The sequence below is a fragment of the Oryctolagus cuniculus genome, chromosome 16, assembly GCF_964237555.1.
Source record: "Oryctolagus cuniculus chromosome 16, mOryCun1.1, whole genome shotgun sequence".
Classification (NCBI taxonomy): Eukaryota; Metazoa; Chordata; class Mammalia; order Lagomorpha; family Leporidae; genus Oryctolagus; species Oryctolagus cuniculus.
The window spans coordinates 58,569,653-58,587,984 of record NC_091447.1 but is presented as its reverse complement, the minus strand read 5'-3'; the positions used below and the strand labels follow the sequence as shown (position 1 = coordinate 58,587,984).

The following is an 18,332-nucleotide window of genomic DNA, read 5'->3' as shown; positions in this document are numbered from 1 at the left end:
GGCCGAGCGAGGCACACGGCCAGCCCTGGCCACTCAGCCTGTGGCGGTCGCTGGGCTGGCTGCCCGTTCACAGGGCGAGGCGGGAGAGGTCACGGGGCGGCCTGGAGCCGTGCCGGGCCCCTCCCGTTCTCCTGAGCACCCCCAGCCCCGCCCGGCTGGCGCACGAGTGGCCGAGGACCTGGGACCCTGCCCTGGACCCAGCCTCCCGTGCCATCGCCGGCAGTGTCCACGCACGCCCCCCCTGCCTCCTCCGCGGGGAACCCTTGAGCGGTGCGCGCCCCATCCTGGCGGGAGCACCCCACTCCGAGGCCTGGGGACCCGCCCCCGCCTTGCTCCGACCGGCTCTCTGCCCGGTCGGCCTGGCCACACCCTCTGCCTCCCCGCACACGGTACCCGACAGGTGTCAATCTTTGTACTTTTTAACAATTAAAAAACTTTTTTTAAATTTATTTGAAAGTCAGAGTTACAGAGAAGGAGAGACAGAGAGAGGGGTCCTCCATCCACTGGCTCACTCCCCAGATGGCCGGAAAGGCCGGAGCTGAGCGGATCCAAAGCCAGGAGCTTCATTGGGGTCTCCCACGCAGGTGCAGGGGCCCACGGACTTGGGCCATCGTCCACTGCTTTCCCAGGCCACAGCAGAGAGCTGGATGGGAAGTGGAGCAGCCGGGACTCGAACCGGCGTCCATGAGCGGCAGGCGGCGGCTTTACCCAGTGCCGGCCCCCGGCTGTCAGTCTAAACACACACAAGTCTTCTCCCTTGGGCGCCGCTGCAGTGCAGACAGACTCGGGCACAGCAGAAGTGGGAGCGCCGTCTCGGGTTTCCCGGAACCGACGCGGGCCGGAGCGAGCGGCCGCCCGCAGCCGCCAGCCTCGAGCTGTCCGTGGCGCTGCCTGTTCCGGACGTCGCTGCGTTCAGGCGTTCGCCGGAGACGGCCCCGGGCGGGCGGGGGCCTGGTTGGGGGCCTGCCTGGATATTGGCGCAGGCGCAGTTCGCGCGGGAGCGCAGTCGCTGGTGTGGCGCGAGCGAGCGCGCGGCGGCGGCTGCAGGCATGGACGACGAGGAGGAGACCTACCGGCTGTGGAAGATCCGTAAGACCATTATGCAGGTGAGGCGCGGGGCGGGGGCGGCCGCCGAGCCCGGGGTCCCCCAGCGGCGTCCGTGCGGCCTGAGGGGGGCCGGCGTCGCGGAGCGCGGGGTCCGGGGCGGGGGTCGGGGTCGGGGGTCCGGCCGGGGCGCGTTCACGGAGCGGGGCGCGGGGTCCAGGGCCGGGGGTGGGGGTCCGGCTGTGGGTTCATGTCCCGGCCGGGACGCGTTCACGGAGCGGGGCGCGGGATCGGGGGCGGGGTCGGCGGTTGGGGGTCGGGGTCGGGGGTCCGGCCAGGTCGCGTTCACGAAGCGGGGCGCGGGATCGGGGCCGGGGTCGGCGGTCGGCTGGCAGTGGGTGCGGGTGCCGGCCGGGGGTCGGGGGTCGGCTGTGGGTTCGTGTCCCAGCCGGGGACGCGTTCACGGAGGCGGGCGCGGGGTCCGGGGCGGGGGTTGAGGTCGGGGGTCCGGCCGGCAGTGGGCGCGGGGTCCGGGGCGGGGGTCGGGGTCGGGGGTCCGGCCGGCAGTGGGTGCGGGGTCCGGGGCGGGGGTCGGGGTCCGGGGTCCGGCCGGGACGCGTTCACGGAGCGGGGCGCGGGATCGGGGGCGGGGTCGGCGGTCGGGGGTCGGCAGTGGCTGCGGGTCCCGGCCGGGGGTCGGATCCGGGTCCGGGGTCTGGCTGTGGGTTCGTGTCCCAGCCCGGTACGGGTTCGCGGAGAGGGGCGTGGGGTCCAGGGTCGGGGTCGGAGTCAGCTGGCAGTGGGTGCGGGGTCCAGGGCCGGGGCGCGTTCACGGAGGCGGGCGTGGGGTCCAGGGTCGGGGGTGGGGGTCTGGCTGTGGGTTCGTGTCCCAGCCGGGTACGGGTTCGCAGAGAGGGGCGCGGGGTCCAGGGTCGGCGGTGGGTGCGGGGTCCTGGCCGGGGCGCGTTCACAGAGGCGGGCGCGGGGTCCAGGGTCGGGGGTGGGGGTCCGGCTGTGGGTTCGTGTCCCAGCCGGGTACGGGTTCGCGGAGAGGGGCGCGGGGTCCGGGGCGGGGGTCGGGGTCGGGGGTCCGGCCGGGGCGCGTTCACGGAGCGGGGCGCGGGATCGGGGGCCGGGGTCGGCGGTCGGGGCCCGGCAGTGGGCGTGGGTGCCGGCCGGGTGTCGGGGTCGGCCGGCAGTGGGTGCGGGGTCCAGGACGGGGGTCGGAGGTCTGGGGTCGACAGTGGGTGCGGAGTCCTGGCCGGGGCGCGTTCACGGAGGCGGGCGTGGGGTCCAGGGCCGGGGGTGGGGGTCTGGCTGTGGGTTCGTGTCCCGGCCGGGTACGGGTTCGCGGAGAGGGTTGCGGGGTCCGGGGCGGGGGTCGGGGTCGGGAGTCCGGCCGGGGCGCGTTCACGGAGCGGGGCGCGGGATCGGGGGCCGGGGTCGGCGGTCGGGGCCCGGCAGTGGGCGTGGGTGCCGGCCGGGTGTCGGGGTCGGCCGGCAGTGGGTGCGGGGTCCAGGGCGGGGGTCGGAGGTCTGGGGTCGGCAGTGGGTGCGGGGTCCTGGCCGGGGCGCGTTCACGGAGGCGGGCGTGGGGTCCAGGGCCGGGGGTGGGGGTCTGGCTGTGGGTTCGTGTCCCGGCCGGGTACGGGTTCGCGGAGAGGGGCGCGGGGTCCAGGGTCGGGGTCGGGGTCCAGGGCGCGCCGCGGCGGGACCGCACAGGCCTGGGTCGGTGGTCGGCGGTTGGGGGTCGGGGGTCGGCAGTGGGTGCGGGTCGCGGCCGGGTACGGATTCGCGGAGAGGGGTGCGGGGTCCAGGGCCGGGGATCGGATCCGGGTCGGGGGTCTGGCTGTGGGTTCGTGTCCCGGCCGGGTACGGGTTCACGGAGGCGGGCGCGGGGTCCAGGGTCGGGGTCGGCCGGCAGTGGCGCGGGGTCCAGGGCGCGCCGCGGCGGGCCGCACGGGCCAGGGTCGGGGGTGGGGGTCCCGCAGTGGGCGCAGGTCCCGCCCGGGGCGCGTTCACGGAGGCGGGCGCGGGTCCAGGGTGGGGGTCGGGGTCGGAGGTAGGGGGTCGGCTGGCAGTGGGTGCGGGGTCCAGGGCCGGGGTCGGGGTCGGCCGGCAATGGGTGTGGGTCCCGGCCGGGGACGGGTTCACGGAGAGGGGCGCGGGGTCCAGGGTCGGGGTCAGCGGTGGGCCGGCAGTGGGTGTGGGGTCCAGGGCCGGGGGTCTGCATTGGGTGCAGGTCCCGGCCGGGGACGCGTTCACGGAGGCGGGCGCGGGTCCAGAGCGGGGGTCGGGGGGTCGGAAATCGGGGGTCGGCTGGCAGTGGGTGCGGGGCCGCACGGGCCAGGGTCGGGGTCCGGCTGTGGGTTCGTGTCCCGGCCGGGGACGGGTTCATGGAGGCGGGCGTGGGTCCAGGGTCGGGGTAGGCTGGCAGTGGGCGCGGGTCCAGGGTCGGGGTCTGCCGGCAGTGGCGCAGGGTCCAGGGCGCGCTGCGGCGGGCCGCACAGGCCAGGGTCGGGGGTGGGGGTCCGGCAGTGGGCGCAGGTCCCCTCCGGGGCGCGTTCATGGAGGTGGGCGCGGGTCCAGGGTGGGGGTCGGGGGTCGGCTGGCAGTGGGTGCGGGGTCCAGGGCCGGGGTCGGGGTCGGCCGGCAATGGGTGTGGGTCCCGGCCGGGGACGGGTTCACGGAGAGGGGCGCGGGGTCCAGGGTCGGGGTCAGCGTTGGGCCGGCAGTGGATGCAGGTGCCGGCCAGGGCGCGTTCACGGAGGCGGGTGGGGATCGGGGGGTCAGAAGTCGGGGGTCGGCTGGCAGTGGGTGTGGGGCCGCAGGGGCCAGGGTCGGGGTCCGGCAGTGGGTGCAGGTGCCGGCCGGGGCGCGTTCACGGAGGCGGGCGGGGGTCGGGGGGTCAGAAGTCGGGGGTCGGCTGGCAGTGGGTGTGGGGCCGCAGGGGCCAGGGTCGGGGTCCGGCAGTGGGTGCAGGTGCCGGCCGGGGCGCGTTCACGGAGGCGGGCGGGGGTCGGGGGGTCAGAAGTCGGGGGTCGGCTGGCAGTGGGTGTGGGGCTGCACGGGCCAGGGTCGGGGTCCGGCAGTGGGTGCAGGTGCCGGCCGGGACGCGTTCACGGAGCGGGGCGCGCCCTGCAGGCGCCGGCTGCACGCTCGAGGGTCGCATCCCGGGTGTCGGGAGGCGGGGGTTGGACGCGGCTGGGACGCATGCGTAGCCGGGGCCCATCGTTCTGGGGCTGGCCTTAGTGGAGTCTGGGTGAGTGGGCGGCCCCTCCTCGAGCCCCGTCTTGTCTTCCCCAGGGACCCCAGCTCTCCTACCCTGCCGCCCTGGCTACTCCGTGCCGGGAGGGCCGGGTGCGCTGGGCCAGGCCCTGGGGTCAGCTGTGCAGGGCTGGGTGGGACCCCGCGTGTGCCCCGGGGTCACCTTTGCAGGGCTGGGCTGGACCCCGCGTGTGCCCTGGGGTCCCCTGTGCAGGGCTGGGCTGGACCCCGCGTGTGCCCTGGGGTCCCCTGTGCAGGGCTGTGTGGGACCCCGCGTGTGCCCTGGGGTCCCCTGTGCAGGGCTGGGCTGGACCCCGCGTGTGCCCTGGGGTCCCATGTGTAGGGCTGGGCTGGACCCCGCGTGTGCCCCGGGGTCCCCTGTGCAGGGTTGGGCGGGGCCCCATGTGTGCCCTGGGGTCAGCTGTGCAGGGCTGGGCTGGACCCTGCGTGTGCCCCGGGGTCACCTTTGCAGGGCTGTGTGCGGCCCCGCGTGTGTCCTGGGGTCACCGTCCGGTTCTCCCCACAGCTGTGCCACGACCGTGGCTACCTGGTGACGCAGGACGAGCTGGACCAGACCCTGGAGGAGTTCAAGGCGCAGTTCGGGGACAAGCCCAGCGAGGGGCGGCCGCGGCGCACGGACCTGACCGTGCTGGTGGCCCACAACGACGACCCCACCGACCAGATGTTCGTCTTCTTCCCCGGTGAGGCCCAGCCCTCTGCCCGCGGTGGGCGTGGCCCCGGTGCCCGCCCCCTGCCCCGCCCACCCGGTGCCCTGGCTCCGCCCCGCCCACCTGTCTGCTTCCCCAATGGCTGTGGCGGCGGTGGGCCCAGGCTGGAGCTCCTTCCGCGTCTCCCTCCCGCAGGGGTGCAGGGCCCGGGCGCGGCGCCTCGTGCTGCCTCCCGCGCCCACTGGTGGGCGCTGGGCCGGGACTGGCGCCCGTGTGGGTGCTGGTGCTGGGGCACGTGGTCCCGGGAGCGCACGGGGTCGGTCCGGCTCCCCTTGCTGGCGTCTGGGCGCGTCTGGAGGGGTGACGGAGCCGTGAGGAGCGCTGTGGGCCCCTCGGCAGAGCCCTGCGCTGGGGCTGTGGGGACCCCGCCCCGACCTTCAGCTGCCCCTGGGCGGCGGGCGGGGCGGGGCTCAGCGCTGAGACCGCAGAGGAGCCCAAGGTGGGGGCGGGGCTCAGCAGAGGACCCAAGGCGGGGGGCTCAGCGCCGTGTCCCCGCAGAGGAGCCCAAGGTGGGCATCAAGACCATCAAGGTGTACTGCCAGCGCATGCAGGAGGAGAACATCACGCGCGCCCTCATCGTGGTGCAGCAGGGCATGACGCCCTCAGCCAAGCAGGTGCCCCGCGTGTGCGTGTGCGCGTGCGCGTGTGTCCCCGCGTGTGTCCCCGCGTGCGCGCGTGTCCCCGTGTCCGTGTGTCCCCGCGCGTGTCCCCGCGTGTGCGCGTCCCCGTGTGTCCCCGCGTGTGTCCCCGCGTGCGCGCGTGTCCCCGTGTGTGCGCGCGTGTCCCCGTGTGTGCGCGTGTGTCCCCGCGCGCGTCCCCGTGTGTGCGCGTGTCCCCGCGTGTGTCCCCGCGCGCGTCCCGGTGGCCTGGGCCGAGGCGGGGTGCGGGGCGGCCCTGAGCGCGGTCTCCCGCAGTCGCTGGTGGACATGGCCCCCAAGTACGTCCTGGAGCAGTTCCTGCAGCAGGAGCTGCTCATCAACATCACGGAGCACGAGGTAGGGGCGGGGCTGCGGGGCGGGGCGGGGCCTGGGGTGGGGCGGGGCTGCGGGGTGGGGCGGGGCTGCGGGGCGGGGCCTGCGGGGCGGGGTGGGGCGGGGCAGGGCCTGCGGGGCGGGGCCTTCCTGTCCCCCGGCGGGGCCCTCCCAGCCCTGGTCACAGTGCGAGTCCCCTGTCTCCCCAGCTGGTCCCTGAGCACGTGGTCATGACCAAGGAGGAGGTGACGGAGCTGCTGGCTCGATAGTATCCTTCCGGGGGCTCCCCCTCCCGCCCCGGGCTCTCCTCCTCCCTCCCCTCTCCCCTCCCCCCTCCCCCGGCTCCTCTCCTCCCCCCTCCCCGGCTCCCCCCCACCCCGCTCCCCTCCCCCCACCCCGCCGGCTTTCCTGAGCGCCCTGCAGCAAGCTAAGGGAGAACCAGCTGCCCCGGATCCAGGCCGGGGACCCGGTCGCGCGCTACTTCGGCATAAAGCGAGGACAGGTGAGCCTGGGGCAGGGGACCCTGCGAGGCCGCCCGGGGGGCCTGGGGTCCCCACGCCAGCCTGACCGCGGCCCCGCCCCTGCAGGTGGTCAAGATCATCCGGCCGAGCGAGACCGCGGGCAGGTACATCACCTACCGGCTGGTGCAGTAGCGGCCGCTGCAGGTGAGCGGGGCGGCCCATCTGCGCGGGGCGGGGCGGGCGGGGGGCGGGCGGGGCGCTCACGGCCCTTCCTCTGCCCCACAGGTGGAGGACCGACGCCCGGACGGACGCCGCCTGTTCCCTCTGTGCAGTGGGCCCGGGCCCGGCCTGCTCGACTTGGGAGGGCCAGGACCCGCCCGCCCCGGCACCCCCCGGGTGGACGCGGTGCTGTGAGCTCCGGGGGCGCCGTCGGGCGCGGCCGGGTCAGGGGGCCGGGGTTCTGTGTGAATAAAACGTTCTCCCTGGAAGCCGAGGCTGGGTCTGTGGGGGCCCGGGGCAGCGCGGACCCTCTGGGGGTCAGTGTGGGGCGGCGGACCCGCTGGGGGTCAGTGTGGGGCGGCGCGGACCCGCTGGGGGGTCAGTGTGGGGCGGCGCGGACCCGCTGGGGGGGTCAGTGTGGGGCGGCGCGGACCCGCTGGGGGGTCAGTGTGGGGCGGCGCGGACCCGCTGGGGGTCAGTGTGGGGCGGCGCGGACCCGCTGGGGGTCAGTGTGGGGCGGCGGACCCGCTGGGGGTCAGTGTGGGGCGGCGCGGACCCGCTGGGGGGTCAGTGTGGGGCGGCGCGGACCCGCTGGGGGTCAGTGTGGGGCGGCGCGGACCCGCTGGGGGTCAGTGTGGGGCGGCGCGGACCCGCTGGGGGTCAGTGTGGGGCGGCGCGGGGGCTGGGCCTCCCCCCACCGCTGCAGGAGCAGTGCCGTCCCAGCCCCCGCCGCTCTGTGCGCGTCGCTGGGGCTCCCGCACGGTGCTGCCATGTGTGTGTCACGTGCGTCACGTGGTGGTCGTGCTCGGCCCCGCCCTGCCGCTCTGGGCTGCGCCCGGCTCACGCGGGGGCCCACGCAGTGCCCCCTCCCCCCCCAGCGCTGGGCTGTGGGCGTGCGGCCGCGGTGCCGTCCAGGGCTGTGCGACTTCCCCTGGTGCGTCGCCTCTGCGGGGCGGGTACCGGGACGGCCCACCCACGGGAGGCACCGGCAGGGGCTGAACCAGGGCTCCCTCGTGGGCCAGGCCCTGGAGCCGCCGCTGCCTCCCGGGGGCGCGTACCCGCCGCGGCTGTTGTGCGGCCGAGACAGGGCCTTCCAGGCCTGGGCCAGCGCTGCCGAGACGTGTGCGGGCTGTGGGCCGGCCCGGGGGTCGCGCTCTGGGCGCAGCCATGTGCGGAAGCTGCCCGTGAACCCGGCTGTGCAGGCCGAGGCGGGCCCTCCCCAGCCCTCAGAGCCCTGGCACACGGTGTGCGAGGCCCCCGCGGTCAGCCGCACGGGCGGGGGTGTCCAGACTGGCGGGGAGGGCTCAGTGAGCCGCGCGGGCGGGGGGGTTGTCCAGACTGGCAGGGAGGGCTCAGTGAGCCGCACGGGCAAGGGGGGGGTGGTGTCCAGACTGGCGGGGAGGGCTCAGTGAGGGGACAGTGCCTGGGCAGCTTCCCTTGAACTTTATTATAAGTGAAATTCATGGCCGAGGCTGGGGGTCCCGGGCTCCTGTGCCTGAGCCCGCGGGCTGCCCCCCCCACCCGCACCCGCGGCCCATCGGCCCCAGGGAGGACGCGCTGGTGACCGGCGGGCGCCGGCCGCTCCCTGGGGAGCTCTGTCCACGGGGACTCTGCTGAGGGTGGGGCCGCCCCACTCCTGGGAGCCCCTCTGTCCAGGGGACGTCCCGCAGGCCCCGCCGAGAGCAGGGCACACTTCACTGTACACGAGGAGGCGTGCGAGGCGCCGGGGCGGCGGCACGGGGGAGGCGGCGGCCAGCAGGGCCGGGGCCCACACAGCACAGAGCGCAGAGGCCAGCGCGCTCCGGCCGGCTCAGACTGACTCCAGCCGCCTCCCCCAGGGGGCGTTGTTGGACTGGTTGCTGTTGCGCGCCGGGAGCCGCCCCGCCGGGCCGCCGCCCGCGTCCTCCCCGGCCCCCAGCTGCTCCTCACTGCCGCTGAGGGGGGCCCCGTCCTGCCCGTCGGGGAGGCCGAGGCCATGCAGGGCGCTGGCGTCCGACGAGGACAGGGGGTCGGAGGCCTCCTCCAGCTCCGAGTCGGAGTCGTTGGACGCAGGCCGGGATTCTGGAGGGAGGGAGCGCGTCAGGGTGGGGGCCCACGGGCTTGGGGGCGGGGGTCAGGGGTCAGGGCACCGCGCCACAGCGGGGCGTGGAGGAAGCCCTGGAGGGCCCCACTCACCCGCGTCCCCGTCCTCGGCCGCTTCTGCCTCCGGGTACGGGGCCGGCTGGCTGGGCGCGACGTCCTGCTGGGGGAGGGCATGGTTCTCTTACAGACCAGCACGGTGCCAGGCGCAGCCCTGCGGAGCCGCTGGCCCGAGGTCATGGCCGGGCCTTGACCCCTCGGGCTGCACCTCTGGACCGGGCAGGGCAGGCGGGGAGCCAGGCCGCGACGGGAAGCCCCAGCCAGCTCCTGGCCCGGGACCCCGGTGCACGCCCTCACCTGAGCCCCTGGCGCCCCCTCGGGCTCCTCCTCGAAGACCAGGCCGTAGTGGACGATGAGGGTCTCGACCACGCGGGCCTGGTGGGGGTAGTCCACCAGGGAGGAGAGCGACACGGTGGCCGCCGTGGGCCTCGGCCGAAGCAGCGTCGGCCCGAACACGATGGCCAGGTTCCCTGGCGTCATCTTGTTGTCCTGCTCCACCATCACCACCCTACGGGGGCGGCCAGAGCGAGCTGGGGCGGAGTGGGCTGGGAGGGGTGGGCGGAGTGGGCTGGGAGGGGCGGGGCGGAGTGGGCTGGGAGGGGCGGGCGTGAGCACGCTGGGCGGGGGGGCGGTGGTGGTGGTGGTGGTGGTGGGCGGGGCATGAATGAGCTCGGAGGGGGCTGGGGGTGAGTGGGCTGGGAGGGGCGGGGGTGAGTGGGCTGGGAGGGGCGGGGCGGAGTGGGCTGGGAGGGGCGGGCGTGAGCACGCTGGGCGGGGGGCGGTGGTGGTGGTGGTGGTGGTGGTGGTGGTGGTGGTGGGCGGGGCATGAATGAGCTCGGAGGGGGCTGGGGGTGAGCGGGCAGGCGGGGCGTAAGCTGGGAGGGCGTGAGCGGGCTGGGCGGGGCGTGGGCGGGGCGTGCTCCCCCAGGCTCCGCCTGCCCGCAGTCCGCCGCGCGCTCACCTCCGCAGGTGCCGCAGCAGGTACTGCAGCGAGGCCCGGTTCTCGGGCGGCAGGTCCCGCAGGAGCTCCCGCAGCCGGCCTGCCATGGCCACGGCCGCCGCCTGGCCCTCGGCCCCGTCCTGCCGGCCTCGGGCGGCCGCCTTGGCCTCCGCGTCTGCCTTGGCGCTCTCTTTGGCCAGCCCCACGAGCTCGTGGTAGAGGCGGAAGGAGATGAGGGGCTCGGGCAGCTGCGAGGACAGGCGAGGCCAGGGTGAGGTCGAGGCCAGGGTGAGGCCCCGGCCGGGCGCCCCCGCGTGCCTGCCGCAGCCCCGTGTCCCTCACCTGGCGCAGGTAGAGTTTGAGGACGTTGCTGATGTCGTGAGGCGAAGCCTGCGACAGCTCCACCAGCTCCTTGCCGTTCTCGAAGGCCTGGCACAGCTTCTCCACGCGCGTCTTCACCCCGTTGACGCGGTAGATGCCCTGGGAGGGCGCGGGTCAGGCCCCGCACGGCACCGCCCCGCGCTGCCCCACACTGCCCCTTCCTCACTTGGTGCCCCCGCCCTGCCCCGCCCCTCCTCACTTGGTGCCCCGCCCCCCTCACCTTGGTGTGCAGCGCACGCCGCTCGATCTCGCAGATGCACTTGGTGAGGACGAAGGGCACGCCGTCGGGGGCGCCGCGCGCCGCCGGCCCGAAGTCCTGGCCGAAGAGCTGCAGGCGGCCCTGGAGCTTCTTGTGGCCGCACTGGATGGCCAGGGTCTCCAGGCACTTCTTGTGGCAGGCCAGGCAGCACTGGGGGCGGCAGGCGTGAGCCCCGCCCGCCCCGGGCGCGCACTCACCCCCCCCCCCGCCCCGGGCCCCGGGCCCCTCACCTCCTCGCACTCGGCGCCCTGGAAGTACACGTAGCTGTTGCACTCCCGACACTTGGCGGGCGAGCGGAGCTTGCGCAGCCGGTGCGTGCGGGCCGCCTTGGACAGCCCCACGTTGCGGAAGGGCCCGCTGGGCACGGCCACCGGCAGCTCGGGGGCCACGCCGTTGAGGTCAGCTGGGAGCGGGACAGGCGGCCGGCGTCACAGGGCGGCCACACGCCGCGGGCCTCGCCCACCCCCGCCGCCACCGGGCGGCCGCCTCACCCTGCTCGAAGGCCGCCTCCTGGTCCACCAGCTCCTCGCTGGAGGACATGGTCCCCGAGGACGACGTCCGCGTCAGCTCCGGGTCCCCTGAGCAAGAGGCGCCGTCAGCCACGGGCGCCAGGGGTCCCCGCCCACCCTGCACCCCGCCCGGCGGCCCCGCACCTGCGCCAGGGCCGCACTCCAAAATGCTCTCGGCGACCGAGGTGGGCCAGGACTTGTGCACCTGGTGGCCCCGCACACCTGCGGAGGGAGGGGCTTGGAGGAAGGGCCGAGCGGGGCGCGCGCGGGGGGGAGGCCAGCACCACCCCTGCGCGCCTGGGGCTCACCTCTGTGCTCCTTGGCACGTGACCCCTCGCTGGGCCCAGCTTCCTCCGGGGAGCTGCCCGCGGCCTCGGCCCCCGCCGCATCCCCCGTGCCGAGGCTGCCCTTCCCGGCGGGTGTGACCGGAGACCTGGGGAGGGCGGGGATGGATGGGCGCGGGTGTAGGCGCCGAGGCCGGGCAGGGGGCAGGGGGCAGGGTGCGGGCGGGCAGGCGGGCGGGCTGGGGGCGGCGCCCTACCAGGCGTGGGCCGGGACGTGCGGCTCGAAGTCGTAGCGCACCTCGGGCTCCTCGCCGCGCTGCAGCCCGCGCACGTGCGAGGCGTACTGCTGACCGGGGTCGTATAGCTTGCTGCTCTCACACAGCATTTGGAAGTGCACGGGCAGCGGTGCCGTCTGCATGTGCATGGTCTGGTAGAAGGAGATGGTGGCCTGCGGGCGGGCCGGGGCGGGGCCGGCGTCAGGAGGCGGGGCCGCGGCGCGGGGGCGGGGCCCGCCGCCCGCCACCCATCGCCCACCGCCCACCGCCCACCACGCCGCGCACCGACTTGATGGTCTGGTCGCTCTGCCGGATGAGTTCCTGCAGCTGGCGCAGGGCCGTCACCTTCGTGTCCTCCAACTCCTGCTTCTGCGTCTTCGCGTCCGCCACGCACGTGCGGTACGTGGCCATGGCTTCCTCCGCCTGGGGAGCGGGCGCGCGGGGCTCAGCGCTCACCCGGCCCGGCCCCGGGGCAGCCGTGCCCGAGCGCTGGGGCCGCCCCGCGCCCCCCGCTCACCTTGTTCTTGGCCTCCTCCTCCAGCCGCCGCCGCTTGTCCAGGGCCTTGGAGGCCGTGCCGCCCACCCCGGCCGCGGCGCCCGCCTGGTCCTCCTCGGCCTTGGCCACCAGGAGGCGGGCCTTGTCGTGGTCCTCGCAGCGCTGGACGTAGCTCTGCTTGGCCTTGCGCAGGTTGGACTCCGCCTCTTGCTGGGGGCGTGGGAGCGAGGAGACCTATCTGCAGCTGCGGGGCGGGGTCCTGCGCCCCCTCCCTCGTCCCCGGTGGGAACAGAGGCCGGCAGGGTCCGGGGATGCCCGCCGCGCTGTGCCCACTTCCCTGCCCACGGCCCGCACCCGCAGCTTCAGAGGCCCGGGCGCCCGGGTGGCGGCTGGAGGAGAGGCCTGAGGGTGCGTGTGGAGTAACGACTCCATCACCAGCCGGCGCCGCGCTGTGCAGACCTGCGGCCGGGCGCACAGGGAAGCGGGGCTGGACGCGGGGTCCCGCCGCCCTCGGACCCGGACCCGTGCCCGTCACAGCGGGGCCCCCAAGGAGCGCGCGCCTCTGAAATGGGGCTGGGGGCCGTGCGCCCCAGGTTCCCCGCAGCCGAGGGGGCGTCGTGCGCGGGCGCGGAGGCCGTACCAGCTTCCTCTGCGCGCGGTGCCAGCTCTCCTTGATCTCCTTCCTGCGTTTCTCGTGTTCCAGCCGCCGCAGGCTCAGGGGCTGCGGAGCGAGGCGGGGTCAGCGTGGACGGGCGCCCGCGGTCAGCAGGGACAGACGCCGGCCCCCACCCCCCACCCCCGGGGCTCCGCCCACCTGCATGAACGTCTGTGCCTGCAGCGTGCCCGCCGCCTGCACCAGGCCGTGGCCGAACTCCAGGTCCTGCTCCAGCGCCAGCGAGTAGATGGACAGGAGGGGCATGTGGGGCTGCGATGGGTGGGCGGGCAGGCGGGTCACGGGGCTGCGGGGACCCTGCTCCCGCCGCGAGCCCCCTCCCGCACCAGCGGCTGCTCCCACCGTGAGCCCCCTCCCGGCAGGCCCCCACCTGCACCACCGTCTGCCCCCTCCCGGCAGGCCCCCACCTGCACCACCGTCTGCTTGCAGCTCTGCGCCATCTTCTGCAGGCCTTTGCCGAACTCCATCTCTGCGGGGGGCGGGGCGTGAGTGGGGGCGGGGTCTGGCCTCCCGCCCCTCCCCCCGGGCCGGGCGCTCACCCAGCGTGGTGCGCCTCTCCAGGTAGCCGACCAGGTCCTTCATGTACTTGGCCATGTGCTTGGCGTACTGCAGGGCCGCGTCCACGCCGCCCTCGAAGCGCTGCAGCAGCAGGTCCACCTCCTCGGGGGCCAGGCCGCCTGCGCCGGGCGGGGCCGGTCAGCCCGGCCGCCGCCCCCAGCCCCGCCCGCCCCCGCAGGACGAGACTCACCCGCCTCGCAGTCCTCGGAGCCGGCCTGGGCCCCCTCGCCCCCCTGGCCGTAGAGGTTCTCCATGGACTGCGTGCGGGAGGGAGGCACAGGTCAGACAGCCCCGCCCCTGGCCCCCAGGGCCTGCGGGGACCCCCCCCCGCGCGCGCCACCTTGCCCCGCCCACCGCTCACCTGGCTGGGGTCCCCGGGGGGCACTGCCAGGAGGGTGCTGCTGTCCACTTCGCCCATGAGGAACTCGGACACACTGCAGGGCCGGGGGTCAGCGCCGGGGGTCAGTGGCAGGGGCACGCGCGCGCCCGCCCCCGCCCCCGCCCCCACCCGCCCCGCAGGCCCCGCCCTCACGTGCTGCTGAAAGCCACGGCCAGGGTCTCCAGCGCCTTCTCGAACTCCTGCTTGTCCGATTCATGGGTGCTCTCGTAGTGGAAGGCTGGGGGCAGAGGGAGGGCCGGCCGTGGGGTCCGCCCGGGGCAGGGACGGGAGCAGCCCTGCCCGTCCGGCTCCCCCAGCCCGTCCTGCCCGCTGACCTTTGACCCTGGCGATGAGGGTGCCGGCGGCTGTGAGCGTCTCCACCGTGTTCAGCAGGGGGTACTTGGAGATGACCTGGCGCATCACTCGCAGGGCCTCGCCCAGGCACTCGTGGGCCAGCGGCCGCCGGGCCTCCAGCAGGTCTGCAGGGCAGAGCCGCGGCCACGGAAGGAGTCAGGAGTGGGAGGGAGGGCGTGGCCAGGCGGCAGGTCGGGGCCTCGGCCTGTGGGCCGAGCGGGGCACGCGCCACCACCCGGCCCCCACGCCCTCTGACCCCGGGCTGAGGACCCTGCCCAGGGCCACCCCACTGCACACTGCTCACCCCAGGCCCCGCCCAGAGCTCGTGGGGAGGGGGCAGTGTCCCGTGGCACAGCATCTGAGTTCAAAACCTGACCCCCCCCCCTTGGGGCCAGCGCTGTGGCGCAGCGGGTTAAAGCCCTGGCCTGAAGCGCTGGCATCCCCTATGGGCGCCGGTTCGAGTCCCGGCTGCTCCTCCTCCAATCTAGCTCTCTACTGTGGCCTGGGAAAGCAGTAGATGATCCCCCAAGTCCTTGGGCCCTGCACCCGCGTGGGAGACCTGGAAGAAGCTCCTGGCTCCTGGCTTTGGACCAGCCCAGCTCCTACCATCTGGGGAGTGAACCAGCGGATAGACCTCTCTCTCTCTCTGTCTCTGCCTCTCTCTGTAACTCTTTCAAATAAACAAAATAAATCTTTAAAAAAAAAATCCCCAGAGGCAGCAGTGGCGGCTTAAAGCCCCAGCCTGCAGCGCCGGCACCCATCTGGGCACGGGTTCGAGTCCCGGCTGCTCCTCTTCTGACCCAGCTCCCTGCTGTGGCCCAGGTGCTTGGGGCCCTGCACCTGCGTGGGAGACCCAGAAGCAGCTCCTGGCTCCTGGCTTCAGATCGGCACAGCTCCGCCACTGCAGCCATTTGGGGAGGGGGTCAGGGGATGGGGCCCCCCTCTCTCTGTAACTCTTTCAAATAAATAAAAATGTTTAAAAAAAAAAAGAGAGAGAGAAGAGCTAGGGTCCCTGCCAGCCAGGTGACCCGGATGGAGGCCCCTGCCAGCCCGGCGCCCTGGGTGTTGGCAGGTATTTGGAAGGTGACCAGCAAATGGAGCAGGCAGCACCGGGGACCACAGCATCAGAGTGCTGGGGGTCGTCCTCCCCCTCCCGCCCCCCCCCAGCCTCCCGCTAACTTGAACCCTGGCTCCAGCACCCAGGCCCCTGCCCCGACCCCCCCCCCCCGGTGCCGGACACCACCGGCCCCCAGTGCCTGCCGCCCAGGGAGCCAAGCGCACGCGGGACGCCTGGCACTGCAGGGCTGAGAGCCACGTGCCCGGGGCTGGGGGGCGGACCCCGCGCCCCCTCACCTCGGGGCTGCGCCGGGCGGCCCGGGCCCTCGTCCAGCAGCGTCCCACAGAGACACATGGCCCAGGACTGAGCGTGCGGGCGCGCAGGATACGGAGATGGGACTGATGGGGGGCGTCCCTGGCGGCTGCTGCCCGCCAAACTGGCTCCGGCCGGTCCGGAGGCCCCGCCCCGCCGAGAGACCCCGCCCCGGCCGGAATCCCGTTGGCTGCAGCCAGCCGGGGTCCTTGGGTCCCCCGAAGCAGCTTAGAAGATGGGCGCCAAGGCACCGCCTGATTCGAAGGTGCGGCGGGGGCGGGGCTCAGGACGTGCAGGTAAGGGACCTGCAGGGAGGCCCCCTGGACACCCCATCACCTGCGCGGGCGCCCCCTCCTGGGCAGACTGCGCCTGGCGCCTCCCTGGAGAGGCACCAGAGGTCCGGTCTCGCAGGTGCAGCGCCGCCGGGACCCCCGCCCCGCCTGGCTCCTCCAGGGCCCGCCCCTGCTCGGCCCCACAGGACCAGGCCCTCCAAGGAAGCGCCAGGATCGGAAAGGAACCAAGATTAGGCGGCTTCCCCAGGAAGGCTGCCCCCACCCCGGGCCCAGATAACGCCGGGCTCCCTGCCTCCCCCACCGTCAGCGCCCCGAGGCGCATCCTGGCCCCCGCCCTTGCTGCCCGCTGGCCTAGGGGGCTCGGCGCCAGCAGAGGTGGGGGGGGCGTGACGGCCCTGGCACCGCGGTTTCCGGGGACAGCCGGCGCGGGAAGCCTGCTGTGCGGGGAGGGCCGTGCCTGCCCTCGAGGTGCCCGCCCGCTGCCAGGGACAAACAGGAAGCCGATCAAAATAACTCGACAGGAAGCCGGGCTGTCAGCCGCGCGTGCAGGCCAAGAGGGAACTGCGCGGCCGACCCAGGCCGCCGACCACAGCGCCGCCCGCCCCCCAGCTCCCGGGGCTCTCACTCGCCCTACCCCTCCCCTAACACCTGCCGTGGCTCCCTGGACCCCCGTGCCCGGCCCTCCAGGCCTCCATGCCCGCGCACCTGCTGCCCAACCGCGTCCACTCGTGCCTCCCTGTTTGCCCCGGCCACCTCCCCGCGGGCCCGGCTCTCACCGTCACGCAGGACACAGTCCTTGAGCTGCTCCAGGCCCTCGGCGAAGCGGGCCACCTCGGCCAGCAGCAGGGAGATGTCCTCGCTGGCCTCGGGGCCGGGCCCCTCCGGGGGCGGCTCCCCGGGGCTGGCGGCACCCAGGGGGCTGCGGTGGCTGCGGCCCAGTGTCCAGGAGGTGGCCCCGGGCAGCGGGAAGCCGGCCGCGCTGGCATGGCGGCTCAGGCTGGTGGGCCGCTTCAGCGTGCCCGTGGCCTTGGCGCTGGCGGCTGCGGCCGGCGGCTCCTGGATGGGTCCGGGGCCCGAGGCATCGGCCCCCTCCTTCCGGGGCAGCTCCTGGGAGGGGGAGGGGTGGGTGCTGGTTAAGCAAGGGGGTGCTGCAGCCTGGACACTGCCTCAGTTTCTCCATCAGCAAAGTGGGGCTCTTGGGGTCAGAGGCCAGAGGTCATAGGGCTGAGATTTGGTAGCGAGCCCCCCCCCACCTGTTACCCAACATCCTCTGTTACAGCTTTCACAAACAACATCCCTGCCGAAACCACAGCCGGGGCGGGGCCTGAGGGGGCTATGGGGTGGGGGCACCCCACTTCCTGGTGGGGGTGGGGAGGGCCGCCGCGCAGGACTTTTCCATAAAACACCTCCCGCTGGCCGTCGTTCCAGGGTCCTCCTGACCACCCGTCCCACGTCCACTCCAGGCCTCCTAGGCCGACGCCCCCAGACCCCAGCACCCCACGCTACCCCCCAAACCTCCAGCCCCAGCCACTTCGCCCCTTCCCAGGCCGGCAGAGGCCCCGCTCAGCAGAGCCGGAAGCCCAACTCCCCCCACCCTGGACCACTCCCCGCCCGCTCCGGCCCCTGGGATGGCGCCCCCACCCCCGCGTGCCCACCCTGCAGGCCCCTACCCTGAGCCTGACGCCAAGGTCCGGGTCCCTCTGCCGAGGCCCCTGCAATGCAGCCCTGCGAGGGCTGTAGCTGGCGTGGGCCCCCCGCCGGCCCAGCATGGTGCCCGGGGCGCCCCTGGCCCGCGCCCGCTCTGCACGCCCCCGGGAGGCGCGACTCACCCCCGACGGCTGCGGGCTGGGGCTTCCCGCCCGGTTCTTTTTGGAGATGGAGGGGGTTTTCATGAGCTCTCGTTTCTTCCTGGAGAACATGGCGGGACCGGGCCCCCCGGCGCGAAGGGGTCGGCGGCGGGGGGGCGGGGGCGCTCCGCGCGGCGGCTGGGGCGCCGGCTGCCTGGGGACCACGTCGTGGAGGCCGCCCCCTCCCCAGCTGTCAGGCCCACGTGACGGGCCCGGCCCTCATTGGCGGGCCCTCCCCGGGCAGGAAAAGGCCTCGGAGCCGGCCGCAGACCCGGCCCCGCCCTCCGGCCTCAGCCTGCCGCTCTGCGGAGTGGGCGCGAGGGGGCCCCGCCCGCTGCGCTTCCGCTCCCGTTCCCGCTCCCGCTCGCCGCGGGCCTGCACGGGCGGCCGAGCGGACGCCGCCCCTCTCGGCGGCGCGCGCGCGGACTCGGGCTTCAGGCCCTCGCAGGTGCGCCCACCTGCCCCTCCGACGCGGGCCACCCCCGCCGCGGCCCCGCAGGGGAACAGGAGGCGCCCACCTGCGGGTGCGCGGACCCCAGCCGCCTCCTCCGCACTCTCCTTCCTCGCCCCGCACCCACTGACCTCAGCGGAGAAGGGCGGGGCCCCAAGACGCGGGGCAGGGCCGCCCGGGCCCGCGGTGCCCAGCCTGTGCCGCCAGGCCCGGGGGCAGGCGCATGCCCAGCCGAGCAGCGCCTGGAGCATTGCCGCCGGCGGCTCATGGCGCCCGGGCCGGGCTCTCCCAGCTCCTCCGGTGCCCGCCGCATTGCCGGGCGCTGACCTCACCCCACTCCGCACCCAAGCGCGCACAGGTGCCGCCACCAAGTACGGGCCCACGTGGGCACTCGGGGGCCCTCCGCGCAAGTGCTCAAAGCTGGGGCGGGTCGGG

The 18,332-nt window shown here is 75.0% G+C and overlaps 2 protein-coding genes across 5 annotated transcripts; one reads left to right on the top strand and one right to left on the bottom strand.

The window, feature by feature from the left end:
• The first annotated feature begins 948 nt into the window (after window positions 1-948).
• Window positions 949-6,959, top strand: POLR2E (RNA polymerase II, I and III subunit E). The gene is made up of 8 exons (XM_070058462.1): window positions 949-1,106; window positions 4,838-5,012; window positions 5,538-5,653; window positions 5,954-6,034; window positions 6,220-6,278; window positions 6,434-6,512; window positions 6,598-6,675; window positions 6,757-6,959. The coding sequence occupies exons 1-7, from the start codon at window positions 1,050-1,052 to the stop codon at window positions 6,661-6,663; spliced, it is 633 nt and encodes a 210-aa protein (XP_069914563.1). The 5' UTR covers window positions 949-1,049; the 3' UTR covers window positions 6,664-6,675; window positions 6,757-6,959.
• A 1,159-nt stretch (window positions 6,960-8,118) lies between these two features.
• On the bottom strand, window positions 8,119-18,323 carry ARHGAP45 (Rho GTPase activating protein 45). Of its 4 annotated transcripts, none has more exons than XM_070058445.1 (23): window positions 17,429-18,323; window positions 16,376-16,706; window positions 13,919-14,062; window positions 13,737-13,821; window positions 13,566-13,638; window positions 13,395-13,461; window positions 13,186-13,323; window positions 13,054-13,115; window positions 12,788-12,898; window positions 12,614-12,694; window positions 11,995-12,183; window positions 11,763-11,900; window positions 11,460-11,650; window positions 11,227-11,351; window positions 11,063-11,140; window positions 10,901-10,987; window positions 10,640-10,812; window positions 10,371-10,559; window positions 10,112-10,249; window positions 9,791-10,017; window positions 9,127-9,337; window positions 8,866-8,932; window positions 8,119-8,751 (listed from the first exon to the last, which is right to left on the bottom strand). In XM_070058445.1, exons 1-23 carry the CDS (start codon window positions 17,516-17,518, stop codon window positions 8,501-8,503), a joined length of 3,246 nt encoding a protein of 1,081 aa, XP_069914546.1. In that variant the 5' UTR covers window positions 17,519-18,323; the 3' UTR covers window positions 8,119-8,500. The 4 variants fall into 4 exon arrangements, with proteins under 4 accessions (XP_069914546.1, XP_069914547.1, XP_069914543.1 ...); XM_070058446.1 differs by lacking the exon at window positions 17,429-18,323 and adding an exon at window positions 17,270-17,409 and having other exon boundaries at window positions 11,460-11,629; XM_070058442.1 differs by lacking the exon at window positions 17,429-18,323 and adding an exon at window positions 17,270-17,408.
• Window positions 18,324-18,332: the final 9 nt, after the last annotated feature.

Coding starts and splice junctions, on each gene's coding strand:
- POLR2E (XM_070058462.1), top strand. CDS start 1,050: ATGGACGACGAGGAGGAGACCTACCGGCTGTGGAAGATCCGTAAGACC. Junction 1,107..4,837: donor TCCGTAAGACCATTATGCAG/GTGAGGCGCGGG, acceptor TTCTCCCCACAG/CTGTGCCACGACCGTGGCTA. Junction 5,654..5,953: donor TGACGCCCTCAGCCAAGCAG/GTGCCCCGCGTG, acceptor GGTCTCCCGCAG/TCGCTGGTGGACATGGCCCC.
- ARHGAP45 (XM_070058442.1), bottom strand. CDS start 17,368: ATGCTGGGCCGGCGGGGGGCCCACGCCAGCTACAGCCCTCGCAGGGCT. Junction 13,324..13,394: donor CTCCGAGGACTGCGAGGCGG/GTGAGTCTCGTC, acceptor CGCCCGGCGCAG/GCGGCCTGGCCCCCGAGGAG. Junction 11,651..11,762: donor GCGACCAGACCATCAAGTCG/GTGCGCGGCGTG, acceptor GCCCGCCCGCAG/GCCACCATCTCCTTCTACCA.